Here is a 27,550-nt window from a genome sequence, read left to right as displayed (position 1 = left end):
GGAAGAAGAATAAATGAACTCAGTGAGGATGTCAACAAAGAAATGGAAGATATAAAAAAGAACCAATCAGAAATGAAGAATACAATACTGGAAATGAAAAATTTACTAGAGGGACTCAAAAGCAGAGTAGAGGATACAGCAGAACGGATCTGTGAGCTGAACGAAAGACTAGAAGAAATCACCCAAGCTGAACAGGTAAAAGAGGAAAGAATTAAAAAGACTGAGGACAGTCTAAGGGACCTCTGGGACAACATCAAGTACACTAACATCCATGTTATAGGTGTCCCAGAAGGAGAAGATCTAGACAAAGGGGCAGAGAATCTAGTTGAAGAAATAATAGATGAAAACTTCCCTAACCTAAGGAAGAAAACAGACATCCAGGTACAGGAACCACAGAGAGCACCAAACAAGATAAACCCAAAGAGGCCCACACCAAGACACATCATAATCAAAATATCCAGAATTAAAGATAAAGAGAGAATCCTAAAAGCCACAAGAGAAAGACAAGTTACATACAAAGGAAACCCCATAAGGCTATCAGCTGACTTCTCAGCAGAAACCTTACAGGCTAGAAGAGAGTGGCACGATATATTTAATGTGCTAAATGGAAAAAACTTACAGCCAAGAATACTCTACCCGGCAAGGTTATCATTCAAAATGGAAGGAGAGAGAAAAAGTTTCCCAGACAAGCAAAAATTAAAGGAGTTTGCCACCAAGAAACCAGTGCTACAAGAAATGTTAAAGGGACTGATTGAAGGGGAAAAGAGAAGACTACAAGTAGGAAAAATTACCTATTTCCATGATAAGAGGGTAATGGATACAAATGCACAAAAAAGAGGTTATATATGATATCAAAAACATAAAATGAGGGAGGAGGGGAATTAAAGAGTAGAGCTTTCAGACAGATGTCAAACTAAAGAGACCATCAAGTCTGTATAGAAGAAGAAAGGAACAGAGGACTACCAAAATACTGAGAAAAAAAAAAGGTAAAAAATGGCTGTAAGTACATACTTATCAATAGATACTTTAAATGTCAATGGACTAAATGCTCCAATTAAAAGGCATAGGGTGGCTGATTGGATAAAAAAACAAGACTCCTATATATGCTGCATACAAGAGACACACTTCAGACCTAAAGACACTCACAAACCGAAAGTAAAGGGATGGAAAAAGATACTCCTTGCAAATAACATTGAAAAGAAAGCTGGGGTAGCAATACTCATATCATAAAAAATAGACTTTAAAACAAAAACTGTAAAAAGAGACAAAGAAGGGCATTACATAATGATCAAGGTAACAATCCAACAAGAGGATATAACACTTGTAAATATCTACGCACCAACGTAGGAGCACCTACATATATAAAGCAATTATTAACAGACATAAAAAGAGAAATAGTAACACAATAATAATAGGGGACTTTAACACTCCACTTACACCAACAGATAGATCATCCAAACAGAAGATAAATAAGGAAATATTGGCCTTAAGTGAAGGCCACTAGAACAGATGAACCTAGTAGATATATACAGAACATTCCATCCAAAAACCGAAGAATACACGTTCTTTTCAAATGCATATGGACATTCTCCAGGATTGATCACATATTAGGCCACAAAACAAGTCTACATAAATATAAGAAGATGGAAATAATACCAAGCATCTTTTCTGACCACAACGGTATGAAACTAGAAATCAACTATAGGAAGAAAATCAGAAAAACCACAAATACATGGAGATTAAAGAAAATGCTACTGAACAACGATTGAGTCAATGAAGAAATCAAAGGAGAAATCAAAAAATACCTGGAGACAAATGAAAACAAAAATACGACATGCCATAATTTATGGGATACAGCAAAAGCGGTTCTAAGAGGGAAGTTTATAGCAATACAGGCCTATCTCAACAAACAAGAAAAATCTCAAATAAACTATCTAGCTATACACCTAAAGGAACTGGAAAAAGAAGAACAAACAAAGCCCAAAATCACTAGAAGAAGGGAAATAATGAAAATCAGATCAGAAATAAATGAAATAGAGACTAAAAAAAAAAAAATAGAAAAAAATAATAAAACCAAGAGCTGGTTCTTTGAAAAGATAAACAAAATTGATGAACCTTTAGCTAGACTCACCAAGAAAAAAAGAGAGAAGGCTAAATAAGTAAAATCAGAAATGAAAGAGGAGAAATCACAACGGACCCTCCAGAAATACAAAAGATTATAAGAGAATACTATGAAAAGCTACATGCCAACAAATTCGACAATCTGGAAGAAAGGGATAAATTCTTAGAATCATACAACCTTCCAAAACTGGGTCAAGAAGAAATAGAAAATTTGAATAGACCAATCACCAGTAAGGAGATCGAAACAGTAATCACAAACCTCCCCAAAAATAAAAGTCCAGGACCAGATGGCTTCCCTGGTGAATTCTACCAAACATTCAAAGAAGACTTAATACCTATCCTTCTCAAACTCTTCCAAAAATTGAGGAGGGGGGGAAGTTCCCTAACTCATTCTATGAAGCCGACATTACCCTGATGCCCCATGTGAACTTTAGTGTTTTTTGTTCTATTTCCGTGAAGAATGTCATTAAGATTCTGATTGGGATTGCACTGAATCTGTAGACTGCCTTAGGGAATATAGACATTTTAACTATGTTTATTCTTCCAATCTTTGTGCATGTGATATCTTTCCATTTCTTTATGTCATCATCGATTTCTTTCAATAATGTCTTATGGTTTTCATTGTATAGGTCTTTCACCTCCTTGTAAGATTTATAACTCGATATTTTATTCTTTTTGTTGTGATTGTAAATGGAATTATCTTTTTCAGTTCTCTTTCTGTTAGTTCGTTATTGGCATACAGGAATGTGACTGATTTTTGAAAGCTGATTTTGTACCCTGCGACTTTGCGGTAGTTATTGATTATTTCTAATAGTTTTATAATGGATTCTTTAGAGTTTTCTACATATAAAATCATATCATCTGCAATTAGTGAGAGTTTCACTTCTTCGTTGCCAATTTGGATTCCTTTTATTCCTTTTTCTTGCCTAATTGCTCGGGCCAGAACCTCCAGTACTATGTTGAATAAGAGTGATGAGTGGGCACATTTGTCTTATTCCTGTTCTCAGAGGAATGGCTTTCAGACTTTCCCCATTGAGTATGATGTTGGCTGTTGGTTTGTCATATATGGCCTTTATTATGTTGGGTACTTTCCTTCAGTACTCGATTTGTTGAGAGTTTTTGTCATAAATGGATGTTGGATCTTGTCTAATGCCTTCTCTGCATCTATTGAGATGATCATACAGTTTTTATTCCTCGTTTTGTTAATGTGGCTTATCACACTGATTGATTTGTGGATGTTGAACCATCCCTGTGTCCCTGGTATAAATCCCACTTGATCATGGTGTATGATCTTTCTAATGTATTGCTGTATTCAGTTTGCCAATATTTTGTTGAGGATTTTTGCGTCTACGTTCATCAGGGATATTGGTCTGTAGTTTTCCTTCTTTGTATTGTCCTTATCTGGCTTTGGTATCAAGGTGCTGTTGGCCTCATAGAATGTGTTAGGAAGCATTCCATCTTCCTCTATTTTTTGGAATAGTTTGAGAAGGGTAGGTATTAAATCTTCTTTGAATGTTTGGTAAAATTCTCCAGAGAAGCCATCTGGTCCTGGACTTTTACTTTTTGGGAGGTTTTTTATTACTGTTTCAATATCTTTACTTGTGATTGATCTATTCAGATTCTCTATTTCTTCTTGGTTCAGTTTTGCGAGGTTGTATAAGTCTAAGAATTTATTCATTTCTTCTAAATTGTCCAATTTGTTGGCATATAGTTTTTCATAGTATTCTCTTATGCTTCCTTGTATTTCCGTGGTTTCCATTGAAATTTCTCCTCTTTTGTTAGTAATTTTATTTATTTGAGACTTTTCTCTTTTTTTCTTAGTGAGTCTGACTAAGGGTTTGTTAATTTTGTTTATCTTCTCAAAGAACCAACTCTTTATTTCATTGATCTTTTCTATTGTTTTTTGTTTGTTTGTTTAAATTTCATTTATTTCTGATCTAATTTTTACTATTTCTCTCCTTCTACTGACTTTGGGCTTTGTTCTTCCTTTTCTAGTTCTGTTAGGCGTACTTTAAGATTGCTTATTTGGGATTTTTCTTGTTTGTAAGGTGGGCCTGTATTGCTATGAGTTTCCCTCTTAGGACCGCTTTTGCTGCATCCCATATGAGTTGGTATGGCATATTTTCATTTTCATTTGTCTACAGATACTTTTTGATTTCTCCTTTAATTTCATCGATGATCCATTGGTTGTTCAGTAGCATGCTGTGTAATCTCCGCATCTTTGTCACTTTCCCAGTTATTTTCTTGTGGTTGATTTCTAGTTTCATAGCATTATAGTTGGAAAAGATGCTTATTATGATTTCAACCTTCTTAAATTTATAGAGGCTTCCCTTGTTTCCCAACATGGAATCTATCCTTGAGAATGTTCAATGTGTGCTTGAGAAAAATGTGTAGTCAGCTGCTTTTGGATGGAGTGCTCTATATATGTCTATTAAGTCCATCTCATCTAGTTTTTCATTTAAGTCCACACTTTCCTTATTGACTTTCTGTCTGGATGATCTATCCATTGATGTAAGTGCGGTATTAAGATCCCTTACCGTTATTGTGTTGTTGTTAATATCTCCTTTTAGTTTTGATAATAGTTGCTTTATGTACTTTGGTGCTCCTATGTTGGGTGCATATATATTTATAATTGATATGTCTTCTTGGTGGAGTGTCCCTTTTATCATTATATATTGCCCCTCTTTGTCTCTCATTACCTGTTTTATCTTGAAGTCTACTTTGTCTGATACGAGTATGGCAACACTTGCTTTCTTTTGTTTGCCATTAGCTTGGAGTACTGTCTTCCATCCTTTCACTCTGAGCCTGTGTTTGTCTTTAGAGCTGAGATGTGTTTCCTGGAGGCAGCATATTGTTGGGTCTTGCTTTTTAATCCATCCCACCACTCTGTGTCTTCTAATTGGAGAATTCCATCCATTTACATTTAGAGTGATTATTGATATATGAGGGTTTACTGTTGCCATTTTATCACTTAGTTTCCTGTTCTTTTGCATTTCCATTGTTTCTCATCCCGTGTGTTTGGACCAGTTCAGTTTGGTAGTTCTGTATGATGACTCTTTTTGTTTTCTTTTTATTTATCATATGTGATTCTGTTTTGATTATTTGCTTAGTGGTTTCATTGAGGTTTGTATAAAAAATCTCATGGATCAGATAGCCCATTATCGGATGACCTCTTATTTCCTTAGACTAAGTCATTTCCATCCCTTTCCTCTTCCCCTTCTAAGTTATTATTGTCACAACTTATTCCATCTTGTGTTGTGAGTGTGTGTCTAAAGTGATGAGGTTATATTTATTTTCAGTGTTTTCCTTCCTTTGATCTTTGATTTTGGTATTGAAGTGTTTGCTAACCTATTCTGATAGAGAGCTACTAATTTTCTGATTTTGTCTACCTATTTTTCTCCTTGGTTGAAGCTTTGTATTCCCTTTCTCTTTTTTTTCTGACATGAGAGCCTTCTTGAGCACTTCTTATAGTGGGGGACTCGTGGCCATGAATTCCTTTAGCTTTTGTTTATCTGGGAAAGTTATTATTTCTTCATCATATTTGAAGGATATTTTCACTGGATAGAGTATACTTGGCTGAAAGATTTGTCTTACAGAATTTTGAATAAGTCATTCGAGTCCCTCCTAGCCTGTAAAATATATGCTGAGAGCCTGACGGGAATTCCTTTGTATGTTATTTTTTCTTTTTGTCTAGCCTCCCTTAATATTGTTTCTTTGTCATTGACTTTTGCCAGCTTTACCACTATATGTCTTGGAAAGGGTCTGTTCCTGTTGATATATTTAGGCGATCTGTTGGCTTCGTTTAATGGTATTTCCAGCTCCTTCCCCAGATTTGGGAATTTCTCAGCTATTGTTTCCTTGAATAAGCTCTCTGTTCCTTTTTCCCACTCCTCTCCCTCAGGAATACCTATAATTCTTATATCACATTTCCTAATTGAGTCAGATATTTCTCGGAGAATTTCTTCATTTCTTTTTAGTCTTAGTTCTCTATCCTCCTTCATCTGGAGGATATCTGCATTCCTATCCTCAATAATGCTAATTCTTTCCTCCATGTTGTCAGCTCTGTTTTTTAAAGATTCCAGATTTTCCTTTATCTCCTCCATTGTGTTTTTCATCTCCAACAATACTGATTGGTTGTTTTTTTTTTTATGGTTTCAATCTCTTTTGTGAAGAAATTCTGTGTTCTCCTGTAATTCATTGAGCTTTTATATGATAGCTATTTTGAGTTCTCTGTCATTTTGGTTATACATTTCTGTGCCTTTAGGGTTGATTTCTGGGTGCTCGTCACATTCCTTCAGGTGTGGAGATTTAACACATTTTTTCATCATGCCTGCTGAAGTCGCCTTGTTTCTCCTCATCTTAACAAATTCTGCTTGCTGTTTCCACATGCTGCCACTGGGTGGGGGTCAAGGTCGGTGTATTCTGAGCCCACTGCCATCTGTGAGTGCTCCGGCTTATTGGTTGTGCGGGAGCACGGGGCGTATGGGGGCGAGGGGAGTCTCTCTTTTGCCTGCCTGATACCAGGGATCTTCTGGTTCTTCCCTCGCTATCTGTTCTCCTGGGGTGCTCAGATGTTGACGGCACCGCCACTGTGGTTCAGACTCCTCTGTGTGGGATTTTCCCACAGGCTGTGAGAGAACTTGGAGAGTGATGGTTTTCCCACAGAGGGCTGCCCCTACACCCCCCCATCTGGGAGCTGCATGAACCAGAGTCACAGATCGAATGGGGTGGGGGAGCATTTCTCCTTACCTCTCCCCACTCCTCCAGGGGCTTCAGCACGTCCACTCTCAGATGTGCTGCTGCAATGGTCTCTCAGATGCCCTTTTGTGTTGTGTGAGTGTCGTTTGTTGGTATGCGCATGTCGTATTCGTTGTGTCTTATCCAGGGAGAGTTTACGTGAAAGATCACTCTGCCATGACGCTAATCTCACTCCCACATGAAATTTTTGAATCATTATGACATTCTCAATAGAAAAGACTTTGCTCTGAAAGTATTCCTCAATTTAGTGTTTGTCTTTCAGAATACCTTAGTCTGAAATAAATTATTTCAATCAAACACTGGTCCATCCAATCCATATTGTGCCTCTGACAGAGGCCAGCCCTCCTCCACAGGAGGAACTCAGGCGGCCGTAATAAAGAACAGTCACATGTTCACACGCCCAAAGCTATCCACTGCAAACATAATATTTCTTTGAAGCTTTATTTTTATGCTGAAATTTATGAAATTTCCAAAATTTATGCCATGAAATATCAATTTTAAATAAAATTACTTCCCATCTTAAAAAGCCGACCAGAGTAAGCTATTCCATTTTTGGCCCAAAGCTCTGTAGAGCTTCCTCAGAGGTTCCCATACAAATACCTCAGTTTAATAAACATTATACCATGGATTTTTCATGGGACAGACTAACTTCCTCATGTGACATGTGCTCAAGATAGGAGCTGTACTCCAGAATAATCCACTGTAGATTAATAATCCCATTAATATAATTCTATTTTTTTTCATCATATTTATGGCATTAGCTTGTATTATCTCTTGAGTTGATAAATTCTTTCAGGAAAGTAACCCTCTCATGTTTATTATTGTGAAAGTTAATTCCATTGCCTTACCTTCTGTAATTAAATGGTAAGGGCAGAAATATCTGGCGAGGAGCTCAGAAGAGAATCTACAAGGATGCCTAGTGACACAGAGAAGACCAGCCTGGGCCCAGATGCCCTTCTCCTGTGATGGAGAATGTGATCCACGGGCCTGTGGATGTAAGGGACGAGGCTGGGAGAACGTGGGGCCATCCGGGGAGGTGGCCACGTGAATGCTAGGGAAGGAGAGGTTTGGAGGTAGCAGTGAGACTAGGAGAATCGGACTTTCTTGTGGTACCCAGGGTCAGAGATGTTGGGGGATAAACAGCCCCCACTGGGGAGGCCTTCAGGACAAACAAGTTCTTTGAGGAAGCTGGGTCTCAGCCGCCTGCCTGGTACACAGGAGGAGGAGGGGCTATTGGATGAGAGATGGAGGCCTGAGCCCCAGAGCTGAGATGGAGTGGAAAGGAGAGGCAAATAGGAAAGACGCTGTGTAATCCCCCCAACAAGGGACATATCATCATCTGCAGAGTCTTGCCAGCTGGCTGTGGACCTGCCTTTGGAGTCTTTGCTCCCTCCTGTCACAAGAGGATTGAGACACTCTATCTAGGGAAGTGGGTGTGTTGGCAGAGAGAGAACTGAACAGAATGTGTGGAGATGTGGACTCCAGCACAGCTTCCAGGGAGCACAGGGTCAGCCCCATGCCTGGCACTGATCCCCAAAGTCAACCCTCATCTGTTGCTCCTGCCTCTTGTTTATCCCCCAAATCCACTCCTCATCTCCATCTCTCTGCCTTATGCTCCCTCCCAGGACATCCAAAAGGGCCTCTGCGGTCCCCAGGCTCGGCCCCACCATGATGTGAGTTCCTGGATGGTGGGAACCACATCTTTTCCCCTTTGCAAACTCTGAGCTAGTAGGTGATCAATACATGATGTTTAGTGTGTGAATGAATAAATGAACAAATATATTAATAGATGGGGGAAATTAAGGAAGATGACCCCATAAGCTCATTATAGGCAGAGGAAGGAAGGGAAGAGAGGGAGGGTGAGACAAGGGAGGCAGACTGGCTGCATCGTCAGCATCATGGTAACTCTCTGTGCCTCAGTTTCCTTATCTGTACTAAGGTAACAACCATGGTACCCAAAACACGGCCTTAAGACAGAGCCTGGCATACAGTGAGCACTTGAGGATTACAAGCCACGATGCAGGTGGTGACAGGCCGGGCACTGGAGGCAGTTTGGGGATTTGTATTGTAAAATGAAATACGAGAGACTCCATAAAACCAAGCAAACAAACATGCTTAAAGTCAACATGGTAAAGACAAGGTGAATCGAACCATTTCAACCCAAGGTCTGCGCTCGATGAGGGCAAGTTTGGAGCGCCCTATTGCTCTCTGTTATCTGAGCCACCCACGCAGGGCATGGATTTCTGAAAAACAAGTCCCAAGGTGCTGTGAGGTCTCCCTCTGCCCTGCAGGGGCGAGTCCTGCCCTCCCAGTACTGCCTGTGGTTCCCAGAAGGACTGGTGCCAACTTCTGCCCTCTTTCTCCCCCAGAGAGGATCGTGATGCCGTGTCTTGGGGCAGGAGAAGGTGAAGATAGGCCTGGGCCGCGGTGTCATTGCTAGAAAGCAAGTGTGTGCCTTCTGGAGTGTCAGCAAGGGATGCTGAAAGGAGAAAGGAGATAACTTCACGGGGCTCCTATCGGCCAAAATGCGACAATTTGACATCCAATAGGAAATACTCATTATAGTTCAACAGCACAAGCTGAGTCTTCTAAAGGCTGAAAGTCCGTAACGGCCATAATGGTCCATAAATTCAAAGGGTAAAGTGAAAATAAAGTGTAGAAATAGTAAGTTATAATAACAACATTGGTTTTATAATTTTAACAAGTGGGAGATGAAGCTGTAGATAGTATTTCTTGCTTCTATCAACTATATTGTCACTTACGAAGCATTGATCTGCCTTCTTTTTCTCTGAGTAGGGAAGAGTGAAAATGAGAAGCTGTGAACAAGCCAGATAGTTCCAGAAAAAGCGAGAATCAACCACGCAATGGAAGTGGCGCTGGAGGTCATGTGCAGGAGAGAAGAGCATCCGCTAAGATGTTGCAAGTTGGTATATTTGCAAGACACCAAGAGGAGGCGAACTGATGGTGCAAACTCAATTCATCTCTGGGACGAGCAGACCTGGAACATCGACTAATTTAAACGAGTTATGAGACGACAGACGCGGGTGCCACTTATGCTAACAGCGGGCCTGGTGGTAAACACCCCACAAGCATGCCCTCATTTAAGCCTCACAACAACTATATGAGCAAGACACTCTCCCTATTCCCATTTTACAGATGAGGAAATTGAGGCTCAGAGAGGTGAGATGAAGTCCTCCCCTGAATCCGAGTCAGCTGGGCTCCAACCACCCCGTACCCGACTCGGCCCTCTGTGCTCACAGGTGCTCAGGAAGATGCTATTTGCACCTGGCCCTGGGCCCTCAGGAAGCAAAATGAGCACAGCCCCCGGGAGAGGGCATTCGTGGCCTTTTGGGGTAAGCCGAAGCTTGAATCTGAAGAGGTTCCCTGGACAAGGACCACTGCTCCCCAAGTCTTTCTCCTGCTCAGACCCCAGACCCGTCTGAAAGGTTTCCCAGGCCCTGGACACATCCCCAAAGATCATTCGGGGGTGGGCTTCATCTCACGGCCCACCTGTGCTCGAGGCTGCCCCAAGTCTCACGTGCTATCACCTCACTGACTCTTCACATTCCTGGTGGAAGTGACCATCCTCATCCTCCATCTCACAGATGAGGAAACTGAGGCACAGAGAGGTTAAGTGGCTAAGATCTCACGGAAAGAGAGTGATGGAGTTAAGGCTGGAACCCAGACACTTAGCTCCCGAGCCCAGGCCTTAACTGCTGACCCACACTGCCCCCTGAGGAAGGGAGCTGGTGCCTGGAGAGGGATCCCATGATGAGTCTGGGGTAATCTGACAGTGGGGGTGTGTGTGGTGTCTCTGTGTGTGTGTGCGTGGGGCAGTTGGTAGGCTGGTACCCACACTCTCTGGGGAACTCTGCCAACGCGTGCAGTGCCCTGAAGCCCACCATCACTCTCCTGACCAGTCTAGGCCTCTGGTCCTCGGTCTACTTGGCACAGAGCCCCCTGCACACCCCTCTCCCTCACTCCCTTCTGGCAGATCCCACACCTCAGCTCTCATGCTTCTTTCCATCCCACTGCCGTCTCCAGGCAGGGCACATGGAGGGGCAGGGTCTCCCCCAATGCCGCTTATTTACAACCAGCCCACAGGATCTTCCTATGATGCATTAATTCCCAGGGAATCAGCCCAGATTCAATCTGCAATTGACAATTCCAGAAGTAATCAAGTGGACAAGACGTCCCCCACCATGGCTTGTGGTTCATGGGACACAGCGCCCTCGAGAATGGCCGCTGGATGCCCCCATCCCGGGAATTCTGCCCTTGCTCATTTTCCCAGATCATTCCACCCTTTCTCCCCAGGATGCATGTCCAGAGGAGCTCTCTGCAGCATGAAATACTAGTGGAGTGGGGAGTCAGAAATACTAATGGATGAGGAGATATGGAAAGCTAAGATAAGGAGACAAGGGAAGCCCTTGACTCGAAAGGGGCAGGGCCCCAGAAGAGGCAGAGCCACTTACTTCCTCCAACTCCGCCTGCTGGGTGCGCTGTCTTCATTTCTCCTACTAATGCCCAAGTCCACCAAGTGATGTCTTGTGTCCTTTCTGCACCCAGCCAGGGTCTGTGACACACGCCTCTCCCATACACACAGACCCTTCCCAGACCCCGCGGGGCTCCCGTTGGGGATTTCAGAGGTGGCCCAGCCCTCTTCCCTCTACAGCTGGCCCTGGAAACCTGCCAAGATGCTGGTGCCAGGCCACAGGCCAGGAGGGCGATGCCTGTCATCTCCATTAATCCTCCGAGCTGGCTGTGACCATCCCTCTTACAGAGGCTCAGAGGAACTGGCTCGACCTGGGTCACACTGGCTGGAATTCAGCAGGAACAGCAGGTGACACGAGGACAGACTGGGCCAGGAAGGGCCGTCTGACATCTGCCTGGTTGCTGGCAGCTTTGTGTGAGGCAGCTTCCTGCTCCAGTTCCCCTCCCCTCCCAGACCTGCTGCCTCCACCACCAGGAGCCTTCTTCCTCCCTGCCTCCTTCCTCCCTCCCTCCTACCTCCCTCCTGGGCGGGGCAGGCAGAGACTGGGCGTTGTGTCAGGGCGCATGAGACTTCCACACTGTAGCCCTCAGAGCCCTTCAGAGCAGTCGGAGGCCCACCGAAGGAGGAGGAGGAGGTTGGGCTGCAGCAGGAGGTGTGGCCACCACTGCAGAGCCTGGAATTGGAGGTAGATGGGGCAGGGAGGGAGGCCAACGCACAGATGGGGAAACTGAGGCACAGGGTGAGGAAGAAAAGCCCAGGAGGCATGCAGGGCAGGCCTCACCTCCACCACAGCCTAGCTCTCCAAGCTGTGAATGGATGTAGCGCACCAGGGGGAAATGCCCATTCAACCAGCTCAGGGGAAAGAGCTGGGACCCCGAAGCCAGACTGTATAACTGGGGAGTCGGGAGGGAGTGGAAGGGAGAGCCCTCCCCTCTTTGAGCTCCTTCTGCTCCCGTGTGGGGGGTGGTGCATTCTCCCCTCACAGGGTGGCTGGGGGTACGGAATGGGAGAAGCCTGGAGGAAGCTCCTGGAATGCTCCCCTCACACACCCACTGGGACTGACACCAGGGAGACCCACCGGCACAGGGAGAGCACCATTATAAAGGGCTGACTGTGTGCACCTGACACTGGGCGTTGAGCTTACGTTGAACCACTGTGTTTATTCCCTGCAGCAGCCCAATGAGGTAGGTACTGTCACCGTCCCCATTTCACAGGTGGGTAGACTGAGGCACCAGGAGCTTAAACAGCTCTCCTGAGATCTCACAGCCAATGAACGGGAGAGGGGGGTTCCCTGTCCTGACCCTGTGTGCCAGAGGAAGCTGCAGGTCACCCACCTGGCAGAGTCCCACAGCGGGGACTGGGGGCATGAGAGAAGGGACAGAAATGCACAAATCCGCTCATTCCGCAGATGCCTCTGGAGGACACACTGAGCCAAGCAGGCACGGGGGGTGCACAGAGTGTGATGTGGCCTGCCTTAGGTTTTCAAAGGGATCACAGTCAAGCAGGGACCTACTGGCCTCAACCCTATGCCACCACCCCAACCCCCACCAGTGCCCCGAAGGGCCGGCAACAATCCCAGATCGGGGCCATGTTCCAGCGGAAAATTCCAACAGTGTGTGGATTGGTCTTAGTAAAGACTATCCCATTAGTCTGCCAGGAGCCTCATCCAGTGAAAACAGAAACAGGCCAAGGGTGGCCGGGAACTGAGCCTCCTCCTGCCCAGAGAAACCTGGGGAACAGGGCTGAGCCGAGGGTGTGCAGACCCAAAATAAAGAGCCTGCTGTGTGCCAGGCGCTGTACAAAAGTTATTTTGTACAACCCTGAAAACCACGCTAGGAAGTGGGACTTCCAGATCCCTACAATGCAGATGAAAACACCTCCTGGTTCAGAGAGGGGAAGCAGCTTGCCAGAGGCAGCACAGTGCTTCCTTATAGATTTACTCTCTGACTCCCGGCCTGTGCCACGGCCACCACGCCAGCCTAAAGTGGCCGTGTCAGCATCAGTCATGCCCCGTTTCCTCCTCGGGAAGTTGAGAGAGTTATCATATTTGAGGCTGGCTTGGTGACTTGGGATGAGCAGCCTCTCCACTCCCAGCCTCAATTTCCCCATCTGGCAAATGGGCTCATAAGCTACTCCGACTCCACCAGGGCAGCATCTTCAGCAGTAGGCATTTCAAGGTGGCCCAGTAAATGGTAGCTCTTGCTCCCAGTGGGGCGGGCACTGAGAATTCCCCAGCGGGAGAGTAGGCCAGCGAAGTAATGCTGTCCCAAAGAGGGCCTGAGTCATGCCCCCCCACCTTGGACACAGGACGCAGCGGTTTATGAGCCGGACACAATGACCTCCTTTGGGATACGGAGCAGAGGGCTGCCTGCTGCCCCGGCAGAGCACCTACGGGCAGCGTGGGCAGGCAGCTCAGTGTCCGGCCAATGGACTTAGTCCTTGTTTGCTCTTCCGATAACTGGGGTGACCCTGGTTAATATTCACCAACCCCCTCCCCCGTTGTCCCTCTGGGGCCACTGGTTAAATACCGATGAGGACAGGGGTCTGTCTCCTCAGCCTTGGTCACCAGCCCTGGCCTGGGACAGAGAATCGTAAGTCCGCCTTCCGCTGGCCAGAGCCCCAGAGAGGCCTCCGCGTCCCTGTGCTGCTCGGGCAGGCCCCGGGGTGCAGGGGATGGAGCGGGGTGGGTTGGGTCCTGTCGTCATGGTAACAGCAGCCCTGGAGGTCCCTTCCTGATCCCCCAGCCTGCCCCGGGGCCTCCCCAGCACCTGCTGGTGAATGAGCTGGCCTCTGTATGCAGAAGCGGGAGTGGGTGTCGGGCTCTGGTGACCTGGGACCCAGGAGAGGGCGCGTTTCTGATGCCACAGCTCCTGCCTTTTTGTAGAGTGTCCCCCGCAGCCTCAGCACCTCCCCCACTGCTTGGGTGCGTCTCTTCCTCCCCTTCAACAGACGGGAAAGACGGGCCCAGAGAGGGACAGTGAGGAGCCCAGGCTCAAGCAGGGACCTGGTGGGGAGGCCAGGCCGGAACAGAGGCCCAGGGTGCCAGCCGCGCACCGGGCCTCCATCCTCTGCAGACCTGCCCCGAACAGAACCGTGCCAGGCCTCAGCCTGGAGGGGGCAGAGCGGGCCTCCCTGTGCACGGGGGGCCTCTGGGAGTTGGGGACACGGGAAGCCCTGAGAGGGACACTGCCGTCGGGGCTTCGAGCTGGGTTCCTGGGCCCTCGCTCCGGCCAGGCGGCTTCTCAGCTCCTTGCCTGCAGTCGCGCGTTTAAGGCCCACAGCAACCTCCTGAGGTGGTTACCGCGGGTATTCCCGTCTACAGGTGAGGAAACTGGGGACAGAGGGGCTCATACTTGCCCCAAACCACACACCATCCGGGATTCAAACTCAGGCCGCCTAGTTCTAGAACCCGCGCTCCCGATCCCGTTGCTACTGTCAGCGTAATCCTCTCGGGTGTCAGGCGCCAGTTGGGGAACGGGAAGCCGGGGCTGGCCTCCAGGCTTCTCTGGTGCTGGGTGACCCTGGACGGTCGCTCAACCTCTCTGTCCTCTTTGGCAAAACGTGGATGACCTTTGCCCTCTTTCCCCTCGCCCCACCTCCACCAGCCTTGGTCTCTGGAGGGTTGGAAGGATGTGATTTTTCTGTCGTTGGTTTTGGAGATGGGGCCTACAAAGATGACCATGGCCAGACCACCACCCAGCGCTCCGAAAGATCCACAAGAACATCTGTGGTGGCTGATGCTGCCTGGGAGCTGGCTGTGTGCCAGGCATTCCTTGGCGCTTTGTGAATATTTAGTTTGCACAATAGCTCCGTGAGCAAGCGCACCCTTATCGTCTCCAGGAAACTCAGGTTCAGAGAGGTTAAGTAACTCTTCCAAGGTCACACAGATGATAGTGAATTGAACTCAGGGATTCTGGCCTCGTAGCCTCTGACCTTAGCCACAGAGCGATGCTGCCCCTCTTCATTCAGCCAGGCCACCTTTGAGGTTTTCTGTTTCAAGCCCTCTGGATTCAGCTTTATACACACAGAAGGGTCTGGAATCTAAATGCCGATTAGGATGAAATCTCAGTCCCATAAGCAACTAGCTGTGTGATTTTCTGTAAGTGACTTAACCTCAGTAGGCCTCAGTTTCTCCATCTATACAACAGGGCTAATAATAATTCCCACCTCCTAGGGTGAGCTAGAGGGGAGAGCAGATGAGACAGTGCACATGAAACACCCATTGTGACCAAGTGTGACACTGAGGACGGTGATGCTGATGCTGACCTTGCCAGGCACAGGGCTTCACAGCTAAGAGGCAGTAACTAAATACTTGGAGAACTGAATTTTATATTTCCAAACTCAGAGGCGGTTCAGTGCTGAGCAGGGGCCCCTTCTCAGGTCCTGGGCGAGGGGGCAACTGACCAGGAAGAAATCCACCAGTGCTCAAGTGTCATCCCCGCCTGTGAGCAGGTGCGGGGAAGGCCTCCACACCTGGGGTGTCCGCCCACCCATCACCTGTCTGTCCCTCACGTCTGCCCCGCAAGAGATTCTTTTCCCTACTTCACAGACGGGAGGCCGAGGCTCAAAGCAGTGAAGTCACTTGCCAAGGCCGCTGGCCCGTAAGTGGCAGGCCTGCTCACACCTGGGCTTGTTCAGTGCCAGGTGTCAGCAGGTCATGACCCTGTGCCACAGTGATGTCCCTGGACCCCGCTGGGTTGCTCTTGGTCGCTCCTTTTATGCTCCTGAGAGGAAATAATGTGAGATTAGGCAAGGGGACACTCACCTCACCCTCCCTCCTGGGAAAGATGCTCCCCTGCCCTGGGCTCTGGACATGTCACTGTGACACCTTCCTTCTTCTTGTTTAAAGCTTGGCCCATGCATGTAGGTGACGTACCATCCAGGAAGTTGGATGGGGGAGGGTGGCACGTGCTCACCCCAGCTGCAGCCCCTCTCCCTCGCAGCCCCAGCCAGCCTTGCACCTTCTAGGAGGCCAGCAGCCCCCTGAGTGGGGGGCACCTCACCACAGCCCTCCTCGTGGGAAGTCTCAGTCCATTTTCTCCACCAAACCCAGGTACCCCTTAAATTAAGAATCCAGCATCAGTGCACAGGGACCTCATCTAGGTCTTTGCCCACGTCGATTGACACAGCTGGGAGAGCGAGGGCCCAGGACCAGACGGCGCTCGCCAAGGCCAGGAGGGCAGTAGTGGTCCTGTCGGGGCTGCAAGCCACCGCCTCTGGCCCTGAGACCCCACGGCATATTTAATGTCCCCACCCTTTGAAGGCCGAAATCCCTCAGGATCTCTGATCCCTGCAAAGACAGGAAATTTCCATAAACCAGGAAGGATCACACCAAAATCCAGTGGGTTAAGCAAAGAGAAACCTGACGGAGATGCAAATATTCAGGACTAATTCTAGCACCATTGTCAGCTCTAAAACCACTGTCTAGTTTAAGAAAAATATAAACACGTATTATGTAACGTGTTATCTGCTCCATTTGAATTATTTAGAGGCATGAAGGCCAGAAAAAAGTGATGGAGAGAAACCAGCTTCATTTTGTTGCTTTATTGGAAAGAATGTTTCGAAAGTCCGAGGGGGTAGATGCAGCCCCGTGTTTCTTATTTCCACCTTTTCCCCCCAGGTTTTCATATTCCAAATTCAAGGACTCCTTTGTCTTTGTATTTTATTAAAACGATTGTTTTAGTTCTCTGAGTAATAACTAGCTAGGTGGTCGCAGGCACTTCTCCTCTGCTCGGACCTCAGTTTCCCATCTGTGAGGAGAGCAGGTTCACGTAGGGGGCTGCAGACTGGTGGCCCGAGGCTGGGGCGTGTCTGGAGCAGAGGAGGTCCGTGGGGTGTGGCGGGCTCCGTGTTGCTGTGGGTGACACTGACTTTGACCATCACCAGGTAGAGCCTGCTCTTGCAGGTTGAGCCACGGGCCTTGCTGCTCCCTATCGTCTTCCCCCAGCCGTAGAGCACATCTCCCTCCCCTGCTTATCCTCTGAAGCCTTCAAGTTGGCCATCCTCACCAGCCTCTCCCTCAGAGAGCTGCTCCCTCAGATCCCTTCAGTGGAAGGTTTGGTGTCTAGACTTTTTTCACTAAATTTTCTCAACAACCTCACTTTCTATATGAGGCTAAACGAGGGCCAAAGAGACAAAATGACTTGTCCTAGGTCACACAGCTGGTAGTGGCAGAGCCCAGATTAGAACTCAGCTCTCTCTGAAGAGAAAAGAGATGCTTTTTCAACCCCTACCCCCCCAACACACACAAACCCCACTTTACTGGGGAGACCAGTGTCTCTAACTCCCACGTCACTGCTGAGCCCAGAGCTGGGACACAGGCAGTGACCAGGATGAGCAGCTAAGCTGACTGCAGGGACCACAGCCTGCTCTTGTAGCTGAGGCCACAGAATCATGGTGACGGCAGCCCTCTGGCTCAGGAACATCTCCTAGGGGCTGAGGACCACCCTGGGTGTTGAGTGGGCACAGGGCCCCCCTCACCACCTGCTGAGTTTCCTCAAAGCTCCACTGTGTTCTGGCTGTGTGTCATTGGGCAAGATTTTTCCCCTCTGGGCAAGATCGCCTCTGTCCATTAAATAACCGAGTTCCACGGCAGCCCTCTGCAGGCTTTCCCAATCACCCCTGAGCCTGATCTGGCCTGCCTCCTGGGTAATCATGTGCATGTACAGTATGCTTCCTGTGCCTCAGTTTCCTCTTTTATGACCTAAGGGCTGCGGCACTTGCACCTCGGGGCCATTGCCAATGTTAGTGGAGCTGTCAACAGCGTGGACTTCAGGCCCGGGCTCCCCGGGTGTACACTCTGGTCCTGCTACTTCTCTGCTCTGTGGCCTTGGACAGGTGACTCACACCTCCCTTGCCTTTGGTCCCCTCATCTGTAATTCGAGAATTGTCATGTGACCTGCCCCATGGGATTGTTAGAAGAGGGCAATGAGACAAGACAGTCAAGTGCTTAGAAGGGAGCTTGGCATAGGGTGAGCACCGTCAAAGTCTTTGCTATTGTTCTGAGTCTTTCAGTGATGACGGTGTAGAAAGTGCTTGGCACCAGCCTGGCACATAGTAGCTGTTTAATAAACCGTGGTTTCTCTCCATGGTGCTGATCAGTGGCGAGGGACTCATCGTGTGGCCTGACTCAGGCTTGGTGCCCCTTCTCTCTCTTGCAGGACAATGCCCTCCTCCATCACGTGGGGCCTCCTCCTGCTGACAGGCCTGTGCTGCCTGGTCCCTGGCTCTCTGGCTCAGGATCCCCAGGGAGATGCTGTCCAGGAGACAGATGCCTCCAAGCATGATCACAAACACCAGCAGGAGCTACCCTGCCACAAGATTGCCCCGAACCTGGCTGACTTTGCCTTCAGCCTGTACCATCATGTGGCCCATCAGCCCGACACCACCAACATCTTCTTCTCCCCAGTGAGCATCGCCACAGCCTTTGCGATGCTCTCCCTGGGGGCCAAGGGTGACACTCACACCCAGATCCTGGAGGGCCTCAATTTCAACCTCACTGAGCAAGCAGAGGCTCAGATCCACGAAGGCTTCCAGCATCTTCTCCTCACCCTCAACCGGCCGGATAACCAGCTGGAGCTGACCATGGGCAATGGTCTGTTCATCGACGAGGGTGAGAAGCTAGTGCAGAAGTTTTTGGAGGATATCAAGAACCTGTACCACTCAGAAGCCTTCTTCATCAACTTCAAGGACACCGAAGCAGCCAAGAAACAGATCAACGATTATGTAGAAAAGGGAACCCAAGGAAAAATTGTGGATTTGGTCAAAGAACTTAGACCAAACACAGTTTTTGCTCTGGTGAATTACATTTTCTTTAAAGGTAAGGTTGCACGACCAACCTGAGCTTTTTCCCATGGAAACAGCCAAAAATATTCTCAAACACTCCGTTCTTAAACTTTCCTTGGCAATGCAGGATAGGATCTCAGGACGTGTTATTCGATTTTCCACACACAACCACTAAAAAACTTTCCACGATCAAATAAGGTTAGGGAATGATGGGTTCAATAGTCAAATCATTGTCTTCCCTGTGGGGCTTTTCAGAGCCTTTAGTGTCTAATTGTGCATTGTAAATCCCTACAGGGAGGGGCCTTTGATATGCAATATCTCCCAAAATAGAGACCCATAAAAACAGATTGTAGCAGAGTATATGAAGGGAATAGTGTTTCATGAAACATACTTTGAACAACTCTAGTGTAGTAGCAACAGTGACAGCTTTGGCGTCAGAAAGACCAGGGTTCAAATCCTCCTTCTAGCGCTTCTTAGCTGTTTGACTATGGGCAGGTCATTTTACCTCCTGAAAGTTCTAGTTTCCTCTCTGTAACATGGACATAACAATTCCCTTGTTGTCAGGTTGCTGTAAGAATTGAACATGTTACAGAGAACATGGGACCACATGCTCACATAGTAGGTGCTCAACTAAACTTGATCTCAGCTTTCCTCCCTCTGAGTGCTGACACTGTCAGGAACCTGTAGGCCCCAGAGGGCATCCTCAGGCAGTTTAAACAGTCCACAGGAATAGCCGGGGGTAGGGGTGGTGAGAGTCAAGGACGGGGGCTGCTTCCTTCACACTGTTGGCTCCTTGCTCTTGAGGCAACAGTGCGATGGTGAGGGCCGAGCTAGAGTCAGCACATCTAGGTCTCAGCTCTGCTGTGGGCTTAGGGTGGGCCTCATCGCCTCTCCAACCTCCATCTCCATCTCCCGTCCAATGAGAACATTGGGCTCAGGGTCCCTGGGGCTCTGCCCATCCTGACTTGCCAGGATGGTGACGTTCTGTTGGTCTAGCAGAGGGGAACTGCCCAGGCGTCCACATATCACGTGTTGGTCCACGAAAAGGCCATCAGGGTAAGAACGAGAGTGATCTCCCCAAATGATGGGAACTGCCCGGTAACGAGGGGCAGGGAGCCTCAGGCAAGGAGGCGACAATCAAGACTGGTGCCAATAATTTTTATTTAGATTCTCCTAAGCCACCCTCAAATAAATAAACATGAAATACAAGTAAAAATGCTGACTTTGCTCAGCCAGAGTGGCATCCCTTACAGACGCCAATATAGAAATTCCTACTCCCATCTTGAGTTACCCTCACAAAAGTCCTTTCCGGAGACTGACTTTGCTTTAGCCCCATTTTACAGATGGTGAAGCTGAGGCTCAGAGAGAAGCGTCTCACCTCGGAGGTTCAGGGCTCCTTTATTCTACGACACTTTTCTAAACCACTTCCCACCCCGGCCGATGCCCACCTTCCCTTCTCTCCAGGTAAATGGGAGAAGCCCTTCGAGGCTAATTTCACCACAGACGAGGACTTCCATGTGGACGAGAACACCACAGTCAAGGTGCCCATGATGAAACGCAAGGGCTTATTTGACGTCCACCATTGTGACACGCTCTCCAGCTGGGTGCTGCTCCTGGACTACGTGGGCAACGCCACCGCCTTCTTCATTTTGCCTGACCAGGGGAGACTGCAGCACATGGAGGACACGCTCAGCAAGGAAATCCTCGCCAGGTTCCTGGAAAACAGATCCTCAAGGTGACTTTCCAACCAGGGCTCACCTGGGAGCTGCCACACGATGCCTGGCTAGAGGGTGGGAGGGTGGACCCACATCCCGTGGGCCACAGCCCCTGTGCACGACCTTGCGCTTCCAGAGAGAGGCCAGCGTCAGGTGAGGGAGACCAGCCGGGCTCCATGGGAGGGACAGGGCCCACTTGTGAGGAGGCCAGAATCCTGTCCCCAGGGACTTCCTCCCCAGCATGGACACTGCCCCTCCCCAGTGCCCGGGCCCAGTGCAGGGCGAGCAACACCAACACATGCCGTGGGAGAACGGAGAGGGAAGAGGTGGGCTTCCTGGCAGGGGAGCAGTTGATGTGGAGTTAGAGGAGAGAAGGTCACAGCTGGGCAGGGGAACCTGCTCAGAGAGGCCGAAAAAGCGAAGGCGTGGAGTGGGGACCTGCAGCACGTGTTTGAGGATGTTGGGGTTCCTCCGTCACCAGATCAGTGTGGCTGGATCGAGGCTTTTGTAGTGAAGTCATACCAGAGCATGCGCCCCAAATTAGAGCATATCCCCATATTCATAAAATTCCCATGCCCCCTGCACTATTCCATTATGTACATTATAAAAATATCCACAAATATATAAATATTCTTAATATAAACGTATATAAATAATCAAATGAATTAAAAATAGATGAAATAAATCATATATAAGAGAATACATAATAAACGTATATATATGAAAATAAAAATAGAAAAGAGGAGAGGTTAGGATGAAACAGGAAGTTTTAGTACCTCTCCCCACCCCCTCGGTGTTCCTGCACCAGAGGCTGAGTGAACAGAACAAGGAGGGGCTGAATCCAGAACGGCTCAGACACCCCGAGTGCCAGTCAGCTCACCTGTCAGACCCTCCTGGGGCCACACTTTGTTTCCATGGAAACCGACCTGCTGTCAGTGGACATTCACCAAGCAGATGTCACTCAGACCCCGACACTTCTCAGAGGAGGTGGCATTCGAGAGGCTTTGCAGGACAGGATGGTCCCTGTGATCCTAACATTCTCTGACACAGGTGTGGAGGAGCTAAAAATAGAATAAACCCAGGCTGACCTCGCGTCCTCGTGTGGGCAGGCGGACAGGGCGCTAAGTGGGAGAAACGCCCAGAAAGGAGACACTTTCAATACTCTGAAACGCCTTTGTTTTCTAACCATTGTGACAGTTTGGCCAATATCCGTTTGCCTAAACTGTCCATTTCTGGAACCTACGATCTGATAAGCATCCTGAGCAAACTGGGCATCACCAAGGTCTTCAGCAACCAGGCTGACCTCTCAGGGATGACTGAGGAACCAGGCCTGGTGGTATCCAAGGTGAGTTTGTTTCTGCGTCTGTAGGTCAGAGTGTGTCCGGGGGCCGCAGCTCAGGGGTGAGTGTGAGCACAGAAACACACCCGCCGATGGAGGTCCTCTGAGGACCGCCACTGGAGTCACCCAGACTGGAGTGTGGTCAGAGGACTGAGTGCAGGAGGCGCCTCACGGGCTTCGGGCATTGTAGGGGCCTCCTCTGAGGTGGTGAGCCTCTCCCTCTGTCTCGTCTTCGTTCAGGGCCTTCCCTTCTCTGGGCCTCGATAGACCCATATTCACAAAGACAGGCCCTGGCTCGGGGATGTCAGAGGACTTTTGGCCCCGGCGTCCTGTGATGCTGGGAGCTATTGGCGAATCACTGAGTCAGAGTTAACGAGCGATTTCAGCTGAGGTGCCATTTATTCAGGAGAATTCAAGGTAATCAGAGACAACTGCAGCTCAATGACAGTAAAGTGAGCGCCTGGTTGTGGACTAGGTGCTGTGAAGGTGCCCGTCTCAGTCCTCGTCCCCAAGGAGCTTAAAATCTGCTACTAGAAACAAGAGATGGGCCAATGAGGATGAAGTGAAGAACATCTTCTCCTCCTGAGGTTGTGGGCTGTTTCCCAGGGAGGCTGAGGGTGTTGCTCAGGGAGGAGAAGTGAGGGTGCGCTGGTGCAGTCAGGCAACAGCCTTGAGGAGGTGGAGAAAGGCCTGTGTGACCCCGCAGGGAGGGTGGACGAGGACGGGGAGGGACAGGCCGGGTGGAGAAAGGCCTGAGTGACTGAGCCCTCCCGGTCACGCCCTCCTCACCGGCCTTGCTCCCAGGCCCGGGTGGAGGGCGGCCCCCTTCCCCTTCTCAGGACAGGCCTCTGTGCTCTCTCCCCTCCAGGCAGTGCACAAGGCTGTGCTGACCGTCGACGAGAAAGGGACCGAAGCTGCCGCGGCCACGGAGGTGGAAGGCACCCGCATTTTTATAGACCAAAATGTGGAGTTCAACAGGCCTTTCGTCTTAATCATCTATGACAGAGATACCAAGGCTCCCCTCTTTGTGGGAAAGGTGGTGGATCCCACCAAATAGTAACTGCCTCTCTGATTCAGCCCCCCAACCAGGCCAGGCCCTCGCCCTAGACGACATTAAAGAATGGTTGACCGGGCCAAGCTTCAGTGTGACGTGCAAGTCCCTCATCCTCTTGTCTCTGAGTCTCCCTTTACGTCCTCAGGATGTGTGTGACCCCAGGTCATAGCAATCTTTCCTGTGTCCGCTGTATTAATATCGATTAGGCATTGACACCATCCGGGCCCTGTGCTAGCTAGGCCACGATGAAATGTTGGCCGAAACCCACAGCTTACTGACATGGGAAAGCTCCAGGCCTCCCAGTCTTGTCTGGGAATCCCCAAGGGGGAATCCCTTGGCCTCAGAGACCGGCCCGAGGCCCCCACCTCCACCACGCGTCCACCAGCTCCACCTACTAAGCCCCCACCCCTGCCAGTGCTCACTGTACCCCCCGCTGCCTTGTGCGAGCCCCTCACCCCGCGGGGCTGCCAGTGCCACCCACGAGGCTGCCTCCCTGTTGCCCCCAGAGCCTTCAGCTCTGCAGGGACATGGAGCTGCCACATCTGCAGCAGCAGAGGGAGAAGAGCGGGTCCCCTTCCCATCCCGCATCGTCACCTGAGCCAGGCTTGGACTCCGACAGCTCACGGGTCTTTTCTGTAAATGGCTCTGGCTGATTTCCCTGGAGCCCTGCCCAGTGGGGCTAGACTGGGAGTACACACTTCTGTCCTCCTCACTTCACCTCTGCCCCAGGAATCTTCGACCTCGTTACTCTTCTCCCCAGATGAGGAGACCCAGGTGAAGGTGCATCACCTGCTCAATCTCGCCCAGCACTGTCAGGCCCCCAAGACTCTTGCCCTGTGTGCTCTTCTCCTCCCTCACTCTGTGGCCAAGGGGCCCCAGATGGCTCTGGAGAGTCATTCTAACGACCCCTGGGTCGTGGGAGAGGAAGTGGAGCAGACCACTGACCCTCGCTGGCCCCACCTGCCTTCTCTTGGCTAAGCTCTGATGGGGGCCACATTTCAACTCACCGCATGACCCTCCCGGGGTCTTTGTGGGGGGAAACCACAGCTCCTGCACCAGAGCTAGAGGCCGTCCTGGGAGCAGCCCTTTTCAGGAAGGGCCATGTGGCTCCTTCCCACCCTCCAGGGCCTTGCTGAAGGGCCGCAGCTGTCAGGGAGCCCTGCTGGACCCCCAGGCTGAGGGAGCCACTCCCTGAACTCCCAGGGGAATGTGCGTGTCCTGTGGGAGGGCTGCCCCGTCCCTCGCAAATCTAGTTGTCACCGCCTGAGCCACTCACTGGGGACGCCGCGGTCCTAAAGACCTAGGTTGAGTCATGTGAAATGTACACCTTTTAAGTCAAAATGGCCACGTATGTGTCATGTAACATAATTTAATACAATGGATAAGGATTCACTGTTTCCCAAATGAGTCTCATATCCTCTTGAGCTTTCTCTGCCTAGAGACGTCCACCTTCCACCAGTTCCATTACTGACACCAACATCGTCAGCACCCAGAATCACACCAGACCCGAGGGTCTAGAGCCCTGGATCAAGCCCAGACTCTGCCACTTTCCAGCTGTGTGACTTTAGTGACTTGTCAACCCTCTCTGAGCCTCCATGTCCTCATCGTGGTTATAAAACCGACCTTGGGTTGGTGTGAGGTTCACTTCAGATAGTTGAAACAACATTTAAAGGACAGCAGAGCATGTGCCAATACGAGGGTCTGTGCTTGTTGCATCCATGAGCTCCCTCTGTAAGCCCGGCTCCCTGGGAGGGGCTATCCAGCGTTTTCTTGTTTAATATCACAGCAGCCCTGTGATGTCGTGAGTGCAGCTGCTCTCCTCTCATAGGCACATTGTACCGATGAAGAAACCGAGGCTCGGAGAGGCTGGTTGTCTTGCTCAAGGTCATGGAGCTGGTTAGTGGCAGAGCTGGCTGCAGGGACTCCACCTGTTCCTCCAAACCTCACCACGTCACCCACGCCACCTACCAGACGGCCATGCTGGACTCAGACAGAGCTAGATTCCTCCTCGAAGTGTGCAGAACACTGGGAACCCGCAGCGCACGCCCAGGGAGCCTCTGCAACAAGAGGATCCCCCGACCTTCTGGAGCTCTTCCCACCTGAGCTTAAAGAGCTCACAGCCCGGAGCAAGCAACCCGGGCCACACCTCACAGTCCCCGACACTGGTGCTCTGCGGGAGGAAAGGGGCAGGTGCAAGGCCAGCGGGATTCCTGAGTCCAGGGAGCGTGAAGAAGGCTGAATGAGCTGAGGACGCTCACCTAAGACATCGTCATTTACCTCCAAGAATGGCCTGTCATTGCATTGGTTTGGACTCTCCTTGGCAGAGACCCAATTCAAACCAACTTCAAGCCCCCAGGGGAATTCCTTGGCTCATATGGGAACCACCATGGTCCATTCATGGGACAGACAAAGCGCTGGGGCAAACTTGTCATCAGGAGGACGGGAGTGTGCCACACATCAGGCAGGACAGCCTAAACCTCAGCGTCGCCTGTTCTTTGGAGTTTTTAAATGTATTCACTATCTAGTCTCACCCTCAAAAGCGGTCCTTGAAGATCACAGGCTGGGAACAATTATCCCCAATTTACAGCTGGGGAAATGGAGGCCCAGCAGGTTGGAAGACCTGACAGCACAGCCCAGAAGGCAGGTCCCTCACTCTGAGGCCTGGGCTGCCCTGACAGTGCACATTCTCCAGTCCATTCAGACCGTATGGACCATTCCAACCTCGCAGTCCTCACAGGGTCCGCTTCTCTGCCCTAACCCCAGCGGAATCACAGCTGCTGGGGATTCTGGGCTGTTCTAGATCTGTTTCCATCTCCAGGCAGGAACCCAGCTCTGCCCTGAGACACATAAGAGGGAAACACACAAGCAGGCCCCGGCTCAGGTGCGGACGACGCGGTAGTGACATTTACACCTCTCTGACAGTTTGCAGGAAAAAGATACACCAGTGAGATTTAAGCACAAATAAATGAACATTTGAGTTGAAGTGCAAGCTCTGTCCTGACTGAGCCTCATGCATCAAATGAGGACAAAGGTCAGGGGTGCTTCTGGGCTCTCACACGTGTGCACTGATTCAGAGGCGGGGAACACAGATCTCATGTTGGTTTGCATGTCATGAGCTCACTTGATCCTCTCCACAAACCATGGGGTGGGCACACACAAGGAAAAACAAATATTTGCAAGGTATCTGCGGTATCCTGGACACAGGGAGAAGGAGAGCAGGTCCCTCCTGATGGAGGGGTCAATGGACGGTGGTCAATGGTGGTGGACAAGGGGTAATGAACGATGCTGTGATACTGTGACTTATAATAAGAAATATATATTTAGTTTTCATCCGTGTTTCTGGCACAGAGATCCTAAAACCCTTGGAATTTCCTAAGTGAAAGCCCCTAGGTCGTCTAAGAATGGGGACTGGTTGCCAGGGGAACCAACCCCAGACCTGCAGGGAGGGTAGAGGGCTGGAGATTGACATCAATCACCAGTGGCCAATATTTTACTAAATCATGCCTATGTCATGAAGCCTCCATAAAAACCTAAAGGACAGAGTTCCAGAGCCTTCCAATTGGTGATCACGTGAAGGTGCTGGGAGAGTGATGAGCTGGGAGAGGGCGCAGGAGCTCCTTGCTCTTTCCCCAGACCCTGCTCTCTGCATCTCTTCCATCTGGCCGTTCTTGAGTTAAATCTTTTTACAATAAATCAATAATCCAGTAAGTAAAATGTTTCCCTGAGTTCTAGCAAATTAAGTGACTCAGTGAGGGGGCTGTGGGAAGCTCCATTCTACAGCCTGTGGGTCAGAAGCACAGGTGACAACCTGGACTTGCGATTGGCATCTGAAGTGTGGGGTGTGGGGGGCAGTCTCGTGGGACTGAGCCCTTAACCTGTGGGATCAGGTGCTGTCTCCAGGTGGACAGTGTCGGAATTGAGTTGAATATTAGGACACCCAGCTGGGGTTGGAGAATTGCTTGGTGGTGGGAAACCCCCCACGCTCTGGAATCGGGTGCAGAATCCTTAGAGCCCTGCCGCGTGGGGAGTGTGCACCTTCAGTCCCTTCCGGAGCCGTCAGAAACGATCCACAAACACCCACACGCTGAACCACGTGGGAGCCCCTTTAGAGGCTGAGGCCTTTCTGTTGCTGCTCCTTGTTGGGTAGTCACAATCGGGGCAGCAGGCAGAGCACGGGCCGCACTCACAGCCAGGCCCTGCCTGGACAGCTTCTGAATGAAACTGAGCCAAGTCTGGGAGGACTGACGGAGAAATCAGAGCTAGGCACTCTCACCAAGGCAGCTCCC

At 49.6% G+C, this 27,550-nt stretch overlaps 1 protein-coding gene across 4 annotated transcripts in view; it reads left to right on the top strand.

Moving 5' to 3' along the window:
* LOC131421069 (alpha-1-antiproteinase 2-like) overlaps window positions 1-23,271 on the top strand; it is a 41,711-nt gene extending 18,440 nt beyond the window's left edge. Inside the window, exons 1-5 of one of the 4 annotated variants that reach the window (XM_058567628.1) lie at window positions 11,864-12,056; window positions 18,532-19,190; window positions 20,621-20,891; window positions 22,069-22,216; window positions 23,079-23,271. In XM_058567628.1, coding sequence (XP_058423611.1) covers window positions 11,935-12,056; window positions 18,532-19,190; window positions 20,621-20,891; window positions 22,069-22,216; window positions 23,079-23,267 — 1,389 coding nt within the window. In that variant the 5' untranslated portion in view covers window positions 11,864-11,934 and the 3' untranslated portion in view covers window positions 23,268-23,271. Of the gene's footprint in view, window positions 1-11,863; window positions 12,057-12,489; window positions 12,556-13,517; window positions 13,963-18,531; window positions 19,191-20,620; window positions 20,892-22,068; window positions 22,217-23,078 lie in introns of those variants that run through there. The other 3 variants (XM_058567629.1, XM_058567630.1, XM_058567627.1) reach the window with 3 other exon arrangements.
* The last annotated feature ends 4,279 nt before the right edge of the window (window positions 23,272-27,550 follow it).

Source organism: Diceros bicornis, chromosome 24 (assembly GCF_020826845.1).
Source record: "Diceros bicornis minor isolate mBicDic1 chromosome 24, mDicBic1.mat.cur, whole genome shotgun sequence".
In the NCBI taxonomy this organism is placed as follows: Eukaryota; Metazoa; Chordata; class Mammalia; order Perissodactyla; family Rhinocerotidae; genus Diceros; species Diceros bicornis.
This window is presented reverse-complemented; position numbering and strand designations above follow the sequence as displayed.